Raw genomic sequence first — 12,655 nt, forward strand, 5'->3', positions numbered from 1 at the left:
CAAACTTTGAAAGCCAATGTTAGCCAATTAGGATGGAAAATGAAATATCGGACAGATCCATGACTATAGAGATACTGTGTAACGATTTGCGGGATTTTTGGACAGAATCTGGAGGAGTAATATCAAAAACTGTATTTTTCTAAAGTCGTCCTCCTGGTGGCGCTATAACAGGCCGTTATGGAAAATCTGGGGCAGAGGTTCATCGTTGGCATCCAGGGAGTGTGCGGGAAAATTTGGCACCGACCGGGTTAACGGTGCCGGAGATTGGCTGGTAACACGGACGGACGCGCACACACGTGGACGGACAGACTCTCACACACACACACACAGACGGAGTGCAAAACATACTCTCTCTCCCCATGCCTTCGCCATGGTGGAGACAATATACAAATCATACTATAACAAGAATAAGATAATGAGAGGAGGAGATGAAGGAAAGGAGGAGGAGAGGAGGAGGGAGAGAGGAGTGGAGAGCAGAGTAGATGTGAAGGGTTAAATGCAACAAGGAAGTTTCTCAGTAAATCTAAACCGAAAGTACAGCGCTGACAGAAATACTTAGACAGGTGAGTACAACAAATAATATATTAGATAATACAAGATATATCATTCGTTGACAGAGAATGTACCGGTAACCATACATACATTATTCTTTGATATCCTCAGTATAAATCACAGTTTCCAATAATGTAACTGACAACAGGGCCGTCTGTCTAAAAGTCAGAATGGGCCCGAGGTACTAGTAACTATAGTAATCCCGCCCCCAATGTTTTGTTTTTGTTGAGTGGTGCAACCACTCCTAGTATGTGTCCCTGGGTCTGTCCCTGTGTCAGAGGACGGAAATATATAGTGTTTATTCACCACCAAGTGTCACACAGCCTACCACGCAGACACATGCACAGGCCAGGGAGGAGGGCTTGTACAGTACAGTACAGTACAGTACAGTACAGTACAGTACAGTACCACTCCCTTCAGGTGGGTCTGATTTTACTTAAAAGACCACTTCACCACTTTTCAACCTATCTTCATATACTAGGTCCTCACTAATAATCAAGATGAAATTCTACCATTTATTTTTATACTCAGTCCGTGTCTCATAGGAGGGCTGTGGGCAGTTCAGAAACCTTGGAAGTTGCAATGCGAAAATGGAAGCCAACGTTCTAATAAAAATTGAAAGTACTTGAGTAATGTACTTGAGAACTATCATATATGGCATTATGCCTATGATAAGCACACAGGCATGTGCCCATCTTGCCTATGTGTAAATATGTCCCTGACTGTCAACATTTCTCTGTTCCAAAACAATCATAATCAGATCGATTTATATCCATTGAGCTGTGAGAAGTATATCATTCAAGAACTACATTTCTTTCACATTTCATTTATTTAGAAATGGCATGTGCCGGCAGCAGCCTTCTGTCTGAAGAGCAGTTCCTGTGTTCTATCTGTCTGGATGTGTTCACTGATCCGATCAGCACTCCATGTGGACACAACTACTGCAACGCCTGCATCACACGTTACTGGGACACTAAGGATGTGTGTCAGTGTCCGCTATGCAAAGAAACCTTCTACAAGAGACCAGCGTTCTCTGTCAATAAAGTCCTCTCCGAGATGGCTGATCAGTTCAGGAACTCAAATCAGCTGAAGAAAACTTCAGCCACAACCCCAGAACCTGCTGAACCAGATGATGTCTCCTGTGACCTCTGTACTGAGAACAAGCTCAAGGCAGTGAAGTCCTGCCTGGTGTGTCTGACCTCCTACTGTGAGACTCACCTGGAGCGTCATCGCACAGTCCCAGCGTTAAAACGACACACACTAATCGACCCCGTGAAGAACCTGGAAGACTATATGTGTCAGAAACATGACAGACCTCTGGAGATGTTCTGTAAGACCGACCACACGTGTGTTTGTCAGTCCTGCACTCAGTTAGAGCACAAGTCACATCAGATTGTATCTCTGAAAGAGGCATATGAAGGAAAGAAGGCTGAGCTGGGAGAGACAGAGGCTGAAGTTCAGCAGATGATCCAGGAGAGACAAGTGAAGATCCAGGAAGTCCAACACTCAGTAGATCTCAGTAAGAAAGATGCAGACAGAGATATAGCAGACAGTGTGCAGGTCTTCACTGCTCTGATCAGCTGTATTGAGAGAAGCCAGGCTGAGCTCATTGGTGGGATTGAAGAGAAGCAGAAAACAACAGAGAAACAGGCTGAAGGCTTCATTAAAGATCTGCAACAGGAAATCTCTGAGTTAAAGAAGAGAAGCTCTGAGCTGAAGAAACTCTCACACACTACAGACCACCTCCACCTCCTCCAGTATTTCACATCCATCAACACTGGGTGGAGACCCACCAAGGACTGGACAAAGGTCAATGTCCATCAGTCTCCACACCTGGGGACAGTGAAGACAGCTGTGAATCAGCTGGAGAAGACACTCACAAAAGAGATAGAGAAGGAGCTGCGTGATGCTGAGCTGAGGAGGGTCCAGCAATATGCTGTGGATGTAACTCTGGACCCTGATACAGCACACTGCAGGCTCATCCTGTCTGAGGATGGAAAACAAGTGAGTGTTGGAGATGTGGCGAAGAATCTCCCAGACACCAAAGAGAGATTCTCCCCTCATGGCGCTGTCTTAGGAAAACAAAGATACTCCTCAGGAAGGTTTTACTATGAGGTTCAGGTTAAAGGGAAGACTGCATGGTTATTGGGGGTGGCCAGAGATCACACTGACTCCCAACAATGGTTACTGGACTATAGTGTTGGATGGAAATGAGTACTATGCTGCTGCTGACCCTCTTGTTCTCCTCCCTGTAAGAGAGAAGCTCCAGAAAGTGGGAGTGTTTGTGGATTATGAGGAGCGTCTGGTCTCCTTTTATGATGTGGAGTCCAGAGTTCATCTCTACTCTTTCACTGGCTGCACCTTCACTGAGAGACTCTGTCCATACTTCAGTCCCAGTTTGAATTATGATGGTAAAAACTCTGCTCCTCTGATAATCTCTCCTGTCAATCACACTGATTAAATCTCAGGTTAGTTTTCGTTTAGAAAATAGGCTAGACGATGGACTAGGCTAGACGACTGTCTGCTCAAATCATGCCATTTAACAGTTCATATTCTACTGCATACACAGACATGATTTTACATGATTGTCTGAAGTACAGACAGAGATTAATTTGATAAATTGAGTATTTGAGTATCATAAAGTATTTAGTTTAAAATGTATTGCCTGTGAGTCGTTGAAATCTTATCTATATTCCTTTCTTCGGACAAGGAATTGGTATATGTTTTACAGGAATTCCAATGTTTCATTGTCAGAGTCTTGTTCATAAATGCAATTACTATAGAATTGCTAATTAAAATATATAAGGATTCTGATGTTATATGTGGATGCGTGTTATAAAAAACAGTTAATTTCCAGCTGAACAATCCCTTTAACCACTTAAGCACCAGCACCCATATTCTGGGGGAAAAGCATTCACAGACTAGAAAAAGTGCCCTTTTGGGCACAGGTCTTCACCAGGAGGATAGGAGTGTGTGTGTGTGTGTGTGTGATGTTTGGCAAAATGTTTAGGAGCAATATAAACGTGTGTGTGTGACACGGCTTGGCCTGTTGTAGCGCCACCATGAGGCTGATTTGAAAACTGTCAAGTGGCATTTCTTCCAAAGCCTAGTGGGAATATGCATGCACAGTTTCACCACAATCGGAGTAGTTGTGGCGATACAAAACGGGTACAAAGTGGGCTACTCCTGAAAAGTTTAGAAGCCAATCGTAGCCAATGAGGGTGGATTATGAGAAATCAAACAAACCCATCTTGATCACATGACTATGAAGAGCATGTGTACCGATGTGCGTGAAATGTGGATAAAATCTGAAGGAGTAATATTAGAAAATGTGTTTTACATATGTCGGCCTCCTGGTGGCGCTATAAAGAGCAGATGTGAAAAATTCCAGGCAAAGGTTTTCCCTTGGCCTCTAGGGAGTTGGCATACAAAGTTATCCACAGATCCGTGCAGTTAGAGGTAAAAACACTTTTTGGACAGTTATAGCGCCACCATGAGGCTGAGTTGAAAATATTCATGTGGCATTTCTTCCTCGGCCTAGTGGGAATGTGCGTGCACAATTTCACGGAAATCACACGATGTGTTCATGATTCGCAGAATTTTGTTTGAAACTGAGCACTCCTGCGAACTTTGGAAGCCAATCTTAGCCAATCAGGATAGAGTCTGAGAAATCTGAAAGACCCGTTTCGTTGAATGGCTCTAGAGAGACTGTGTACCAATTAGCTTGTGATTAATTCGATTTGTGATGTTTGGACAAAATCTGTAGGTGTACTGTCCAAAAACTTGTTTTGCACAAAGCGGCCTCCTGGTGGCGCTAAAACAGGCCGTTCTGGAAATTTTGGGGCAGAGGTTGGCATCCAGGGTGTGGGTGTGCAAAATGTGGCATCGACCGGGTTAACAGTGCCGGAGATTAGCTGTTCACAGACGGAAGGACGGACACACGGACGGACGGACAGAGTGCAAAACATACTCTCTCCCCATGCCTTCGGCCTGGTGTAAAAAAAAAAGAAATGTGCAAAATAATTGGATGAATTTATTGGACCTTTACTCAGGCATTGTATTTCAGTTAAGCACATTGGAGGGTAAACAGCAAACTGGATGTGAAAAATTGAGGCCTGTACAAAATAAATTAGCTCAACAAACCCGGGATATCTTTTAGTTATCTGGCTTCACTAACCCTTAAAATGGCAGTCATACCAACCACTGGTCACACGAGTCACACGAAAGTGGTGATCAACACGGTAAGTCAACTCAAGATTGATGTCTGTCTGACTTCACCAGTCTGACTAAACTTGGTCCTAAGTTTGGAAATGGTACCATGCAGGGCTGACACCAAATAATGCTGTCACTCTACGTTAACAGAACACCAGCTTCCACTTGGCCTATTGCACGTGCCTTATCCCGATTCATGAACGGCAACATACGCCCCCCGCAGAATTAGTGAAACAGTCATAATAATGACCCTGAAAATTGAGGATTAAACTTGAGGATAAAACATGAAGTTGCCTCACTAAACACCAAATACTTAAACATAGTACAGGCGTGCACGCTGACCACAACAGAAGGTCATTTCCGACATGTGAAACCATTCACTAAGCCTGCCAGAATGCAGCTGTACTTCTTTCATTTGTTAATTTACTATAGAGCACCGAAGTCTGACGTCAATATCGGTAGAGGGCGCAAATCCACGGGTTCATGTACTTTTTATTTGCATTGTAATCCCCATAGGGGGATTTTAGATCGCCTCATATAAGAACTGTGTTTGAAAAATAAACATGTCACCCCGGCCGCTTCACTCATATGGATATGAAGAATCAACTGACTGAGAGAAAACGCTATTGTTACTGCTGCTGAATTAGTTACATTTTCACTAGAAACAGACTGTATCATATATGAATGACTGATGGTCGCAAACGATACAGAGACACCTCCCTGACAATAACGCTGAGACAGCTTGTTTATTTTTGGTGTGTGCTTATATGAAACGATTTTAAGATGTTATTCTCCATAGAGAAATTACTTCCGTGACATAGGCAGAACCAGGGGATGAGCGAGTGACGTCAGGACTTCGGCGCTCTATAGGACACCAAACTAGGAATAGTTTAACCCATTTTGGGCGGGAACCCCTTTTGGTGTTTTAAACATAATTTAGCTATTGAAAAATAGCAGATCTACAAGCTCATAGCGCGCCACCAAGTGGCGCGCTACGAGCTTGTAGGTCTGCTATTTTTTTTAAATCATGAAAATATTTATTTCAGAAAACTGGAGGATTTAGAAGATTCTTTTTAATTTTGAGGTCAGGCCTAAATAGTTTAAGCAAGATTATCCTCTGCAATTCCTCAAACAGACGGAGGATTACAAATGCCTTGCTTCTGAAGTGTGTTGAAACACCATTTAATTCAAAAGTTGTTAAATTCCAAAGTGATTAATAATCAAGCCAAAATGTCAAGGAGGATTATGTTTTAGCCATAATCATGTTCTGATTAACTGGTCAATATTGCCACTAGAGATTTGATTTCTTCTCAATGTCATTGAAGTATTTCTCAAACCAGTGGTCCTTAAGGGGGTTCCAGGTAGTCCCCGGCTAAATGATGGAGAGTTCCTAACCAAATGGACCCTTATAGATCTTTAACTATTGAGAGTGTAAAATGAACGCTCTCAGAAGTCAACAGAAGGCCCGTCTAGAGTTTGAATGAACAGGTTATCAGTCAAAAGTTGGACATGGAAGAGGAAGAATGGATGGGGTTAGAATCAACATATAGAATGTCAGAACAGATTCTGACATATATGCAGATCTAAGGGTTTGAGGTCAGATGTAGAGTTGCTGGCCAATATTGATGACATCAGGGATCTCCATATATGGGCTTAATTGCGACAGCAGATCGCATTTACTATGACATCAGATGTCACAAGACCTGGGCACCACGTATGGGGGCTTTCCCATGCATGGGAATTCTGAGTCATACACTGACTGACGGGAATTGCACATTTTCATAGTAAATGCTTTGGTCACAATTAAGGTTTTGGTTGGTTTTTCCCTCCCTTTGTCTTCTGTATTATTAAAGTAGCTATTAGTGTTTCTTACCATTTCATCTCCCATGTCTCCGTTGAGCCTCAGTGAGCCCGAGCCTCCGTGCTGCTGGTTCTCCAGGCGGCTCCACAGCTCCTGCACCTGCTTCTTGAGCGTCTCCACCTCCATCTGGTGGCCCGCCTCGATCTGCCTCAGCCTCTGCTGGATGGCGTCCGTGTGCAGCGTCAGCCCGTCGTCGTCCAGGTGGCTGCGGGATGACGACGCCGCCTGCTCGGGGCTGGCGGCGGCCGTCCGGCCCGGCGGCGGGGCGCCGGCGTGGAGACAGCCGCCGCGGTAGTGGTGGGAGGAGCAGCCGTTCCCCCGCGACGGATGGAGGCTCAGGGAGTTGCAGCTGGCCATGGACACCTGCCTGCTGAACTGCGTTCGCTGCTCCCCGTTCGCCTTCAGCCAGTGATGATGGCCGCCCCCGCCGCAGAACTCCACGTCTGATTTCTCGCCGTTGCACAGCCCCTCCCGGCCAGCAGGATGAAAGGCACTGACAGCAGGGGGCTGCTTGTTGCTGCCGCTGTCCCTACTTAAAGTCCTAGCGGCAACCCCGCACTCTGCCTCGGCCTCGAGGCTGCTGTTGTCTTTCCCAGGGCAGGTGTGGTGATGGTGGTGGCTGCTGCCCTCGTTGCAAGGCTGAGGAGGGCCCAGCAGGCATGTGGGCAGCTGTTGTGACGAGAGGTCCAGCCTACTGCAGGCCTCTTCGGTCAGAGTCTCTGTGGAGCACTCCATGAGGGAGGCCCTCTTATCGAGATGCTCCACAGGCTCCGGGGTGCCTCTGTTGGACTTTGGGCCGGAGCAGGGGCTCTCCGTAGAGTCGGGGCAGGGCTTCTCTATAGGGTCAGGAGTCAGAGGGTTCTCTGCAGACCCTGGCTCCTCCTCGGGTGTCCTGTCCCCGTGGCCATTAGTCATAGTTCTATGGGCTGCTGCAGACTGCTCTAATTGGACAGTGCACTGATCCGGTGCCACATGGGCAACACAGTTCTCCAAAATCTGCTTCACCAGTTTCTCAGAGACCTTGACCACGTCCTGTTCCTCCAGGCCCTCTGACCCCATGGTGGGCAGAGCAGTGGACAAGGGAGGACGTTCCTCCAGGCCCTCTGACCCCATCGTGGGCAGAGCAGTGGACAAGGGAGGACGTTCCTCCAGGCCCTCTGACCCCATCGTGGGCAGAGCAGTGGACAAGGGAGGACATTCCTCCAGGCCCTCTGACCCCATCGTGGGTAGTGCAGTGGACAAGGGAGGACTGGCCAAAGAGACCTTATCCTCCTCGTTTAAACCATTCTCTGGATGATGATGCCCATTGGAGAAGGCTGCTTCCTCCTGTGTTTCAGTCCCATTGACCGTGGCATACTGACCAGCCTCCTCAGTGTCCACTCTGCTCAGTGCTTTCGTCTCTCCATTGCTTAGAGTAGCAACGGCGCCGGGCACCTTCTGCGAATCAAAACCACTCTCCTCCTTTGTGGCTTCCTGAAGAATGTTCTCCATCTGACCTTCTGCCACGCCCATGGCCACGGACAGTTCAGCCTCCTCCTCCGCTGCGTCTGCTGCTCCGGGGGAGCCCACGGAGGGGGCTATCTGCGCGAGACCGACAGCCTGTTGGCCCGGCCGGGGCTGAGGGCTGTCCTCCAGCTCAGAGTCGCCCGTGTCCGGGCACGGCTGACTGTTAGGTCTCCCGTCCTGGTCCCCACCTCCGTCGGGCCCCACGGCCATGTTGAGCTCCAGGGAGCGGCGGTGGTCCTGCCACTTCTCGTTCAGGCTCGGGTCACTGGAGCGCCGGTTGGGAGGCAGCGAGCTTCCCAGCTCGCATGCACTGGGCAGGTTGTCGAAAGAGCGAGTCTTCGGACGCCTTTGAGGGGAAGGAAAGGGGGAGAGGAATGGAGTCGATTAGCACATGGAAATGAGCTTTCATCATCATACAATGGCTCAGTGTCTGTGCAGCCTCATGATTCAACTGCAGCCAAGCATATAATCAGTTAATCATTACGGAGTGTTCGGGAGTAAGAGACATGGGGAAAGGGGCTGCGGGGGTTATACTTTAGCTATTTTTCAATAGTTATACTTTAGCTATTTTTCAATAGTTACATAATGCTTAAAACACCAAAAGGGGTTCCCGCCAAAAATGGGTTAAGACTGACCCTTAACCCAAAAATGGGTTAAGAGAAGCTTCTTCTCTCATCTCATAACATTTCTATTGCCACCCTGTTCCTCTTTCATGATGCCATGGCGGTCATGAAGCATGAGATAAGCAAAACATAATTAAACAATCTCAAATTATCCATGACAGCAAAGAAGATGTGGGTTCAGTCAAAGCACACTATAGTCTAGTGTGTACTCGTAGCTTTAGTATACAGATTTTGTTAGACAGATGCTAGGTTCTTAGCTTCCTTATGATTCATGATGACTATTTTTGTATGTATTTGATGTTTTACCATGTGTTGTTCTTGCTTACTGTAAATCACTTTGGATTAAGAGCGTAACTGCTAAATGCCTAAATTGCAAAGCACCCTATATATCTAAACAATCAATGCCAGTGTCCTCTGGACCGTTGGGAGGGCCTCAATCTGGAGGGAAGGAGGAGGGGGCTCGGTGACAGCGTGCCAGGCTCACCTGCCCAGGGGTGCATCCTCGGGGTTGGCACCAGGCACGGGGTAGGGTGCACACGACTCGTCGGAGGGGGTGGTGGGAGAGGAGCTGGGGAGGTAGACGGCCGTCCACAGCATCAGGTTGCGCACGTGACACACCGGATGCAGCACCTGCGACAAGAGCTTCATCAGTGAAACACCGATAACCGTCAACATGTAAGGTGACATGCATGGGCTCAGCGTCTCACATGCCTGCTAGCCACGTGCCTGCTGGCAATATGCACATTATTTCCAAGCAATTTGGAGCAAGGACACACTACTAACATTGTGGATTATAGTTTTGCTTGTTCAATTTGAGACAAAGGTTAGTAAAACAATCGAGGCGTGCTCACTCTCTCTCTCTGTGTCTCTGTCTCTGTGAGGCGGGGGGTTTTAGTTGCGCTACCGACAGTATGCATGTTAAAGCTTCTGACGAGAGGTGAGGGGCTGGTTTGTGTTCTAAAACTGTGGGGTTTTTTCCCTGCGCATTTGTATTGGGCGGGTGGGGTGGGCCAACACAATGGAGTTAGAGTGGAGAGAAGTGCTGGCACCCGGAGCTGTGGTTAATGCTACAATTAGCGCGCAATAAAGGAGTTAATTCAAATGCACAAAAACTTAGTATAAAGGAATGTGAAAATGAAAGGAAGGAAATACTAGCCTGCATCACAATACAAACTAAGCAGACACAGATATGCGTTTTCCTGCCCAAGAGGGTAGACCAAAAAGGGCTCATAAATCAAGTATGAGTATAGTTCCAATAACAACCAACCATAACACTAAACAAACTTGAATTATGACACTCTAGGGGTGTCGGTCCCGCCCACATTGAGTACTGGCTCTGAAACCATCTGGGCCGCTGGGCCCCACCAAGGCTTTGGGAACGCCCTAAAAACGTCTGAAGCCTGGAGCTGACTAAATCAGTGCCAGCTTTAAAATAACTTCTTAAAAAAAAACTGAAGCGTTCACCTACCCCGTGCTGCGGGTTAAAACTCACCGTGGCTTCCCTGTGAGGTAAGGTTCACAGGGCTGGGTTTTGGGTAGGGTGTCGGACTCATGACTGTAGGACTGTTCGTACGTCGGACCAAACATATTCACCCGATAGAAACAATGGTATCTGAGAATCCGAGCATCGTTCGAATGCATCCATTAAAGGAGAATTCCATACTAAAAGGATTTCTTACCTTTCTTTGTAGTTGTTACGTCCCCACCAAAGAGGTCCAGATGTTATTTTGTGCAAAGGCTATTTCCCCTACCATAAACCCTAAATGAATTGCATTGAATTGATTGGGGCTATGGGGTGCTAATTTGCTTATTTCCATCGCTCAAAATTATTATTTTTTTGTATCCCCTCTTCATAATAGCGGCACACTTTACTACTTATTTCGATGGAAATAAGCAAATTAGCACAACACCCCATAGCCCCATTCAATTCCCATTAAATTCAATGCAATTCATTGAGGGCTTATGGTAGGGGAAATAGCCAATAAGGAGTTTTTGCACAAAAAACACCTGGACCTCTTTGGTGGGGACGTAACGACTACAAAGAAAGGTAAGAAAGGTAAGAAAGCCTTCTAGCATGGAATTCTCCTTTAATGCATTCAAACGACGCTTGAATTCTCCGATGCCAGTAGTGAACCTACCGTCTCGGAGTGGGTGGAGTAATGGAGTGAACCTACCGTCTCGGAGTGGGTGGAGTAATGGAGTGCACCTACCGTCTCGGAGTGGGTGGAGTAATGGAGTGAACCTACCGTCTCGGAGTGGGTGGAGTAATGGAGTGAACCTACCGTCTCGGAGTGGGTGGAGTAATGGAGTGAACCTACCGTCTCGGAGTGGGTGGAGTAATGGAGTGAACCTACCGTCTCGGAGTGGGTGGAGTAATGGAGTGAACCTACCGTCTCGGAGTGGGTGGAGTAATGGAGTGAACCTACCGTCTCGGAGTGGGTGGAGTAATGGAGTGAACCTACCGTCTCGGAGTGGGTGGAGTAAAGCATGTTCCTCAAGGCGCGGTTGGCCGGACGCAGCAGCGACCACACGGAGCACGTTCTCTCTTGGACATGACGGTCTTCCCTCTCCTTGCCGCCATTACACAGGAAGGTGCCGAACAGACAGGAGTAGGTGTGCTGAACCAGTTTTACCTACAAACAAACACACACACACACACACACACAGACAGACAGACAGACAGACGTGTAAGAGCTTGAAAGACACCCCCAGGTATCAAAATGAAAAGAGGCAATATTTCCTTGCCAAATACGTCAACAAGACCCTACCTATGCTAATTGCACAATCGAATATTGAACATAAACAACACATGGAATTGTTGCCCGACATTGGTGCCAACATAATAAACACTCCACTGCGTGGGTAATGTAAACTCATACAGATTTCTGGGTGGGCTAACCATACATAGACATAGAAAGGTAGACGCCTCCTTCGGCTCTGGGGAAAAAGCGAGGGCAAGCTTCCACGTTGGTGCTTTACTATAGTCTCGCGTAGCCAGATAACTACGGCGAGAGGCATTCAGTCTGCCAACGCGAGACTACAGTGCTTCACAGAAGACAATGAATGGACACATTTGAGCGTTTGTGTAAACACAAACATTGCGTAATGCAAACATTGAAGACAAAAGTGAGGACGCAACTTGTGATTGGCCGTAATGATGTATGATGATAGGAGCACCCCTCACTTCACATGGGTGTGATTTTTTTTAACCCATTTAGACATGCGGCCAATTCTACAAATTATTCTCTAAATTATGACAATTTTCTGTCATGATTTTCTCTTGTAGATCTGCTATGTTTCAATAGCCAAAGTATAACATAATGCTTAAAAGACCAAAAGGAGTTCCCGTCCAGAATGGGTGGTTAAATATCTATGAGGCCAACAGTGTGATTCCTCACTGCTGACGGTTCGTCTAAAGCCACTTTCCAGACATGCACTGTAGTATGGAAGTTCTTCCATTCAAACGGAGGGGCTGGATGTAATGAACGTCTCAATTTAATGCTGTTTTGTTTTGCTTTTGTTTTTATTATCTTTTTTGCTCTGTAAAGCACTTTGAGCTACATTTATGTATGAAAGGTGCTATATAAATTAAGTTTATTATTATTATTATTATTAATAGGATGTAGGACATGCTACGGGACAGGAGAGGACACTCACCAGGAAGGCCTCGTTGAACTCGAAGGAGCAAGGGAACTGTCTCTGCAGCTGGTGAACAGAGTCCAGCCACTGGAGGAAGACGGGGCAGCGCTCGTTCAGGTCCTCAGAGTTCTCGCCGTGGCCACACCGGTCTGCAAACTTATGGCCAAAGTCCAGCCATTCCGTCTCCACCAGCACCTGGAAACCCTGCAGACACAGCCCACAAAGTTCAGCAACCGCCACCGTTCACCACCATCCTATTTGG

The 12,655-nt window shown here is 46.8% G+C and overlaps 1 protein-coding gene and 1 pseudogene across 5 annotated transcripts in view; one reads left to right on the forward strand and one right to left on the reverse strand.

The window, feature by feature from the left end:
* The window catches only part of mtmr3 (myotubularin related protein 3), a 401,420-nt gene that overhangs the window by 358,837 nt on the left and 29,928 nt on the right, over nucleotides 1-12,655 (reverse strand). For all 4 annotated transcript variants that reach the window (XM_083784542.1, XM_083784545.1, XM_083784543.1 and 1 more), the window contains 4 exons: nucleotides 12,412-12,597; nucleotides 11,217-11,387; nucleotides 9,239-9,384; nucleotides 6,638-8,477 (listed from right to left, as the gene is read on the reverse strand). In XM_083784542.1, the coding sequence (XP_083640668.1) occupies nucleotides 6,638-8,477; nucleotides 9,239-9,384; nucleotides 11,217-11,387; nucleotides 12,412-12,597 (2,343 nt within the window). The remainder of the gene's footprint in view (nucleotides 1-6,637; nucleotides 8,478-9,238; nucleotides 9,385-11,216; nucleotides 11,388-12,411; nucleotides 12,598-12,655) is intronic.
* LOC310872568 (zinc finger protein RFP-like) lies at nucleotides 1,390-3,013 on the forward strand (annotated as a pseudogene). Its single transcript has one exon. The product of its transcript is annotated as a zinc finger protein RFP-like (transcript).

Source organism: Protomyctophum parallelum (genome assembly GCF_964188405.1).
Source record: "Protomyctophum parallelum genome assembly, chromosome: 15".
Taxonomy (NCBI): Eukaryota; Metazoa; Chordata; class Actinopteri; order Myctophiformes; family Myctophidae; genus Protomyctophum; species Protomyctophum parallelum.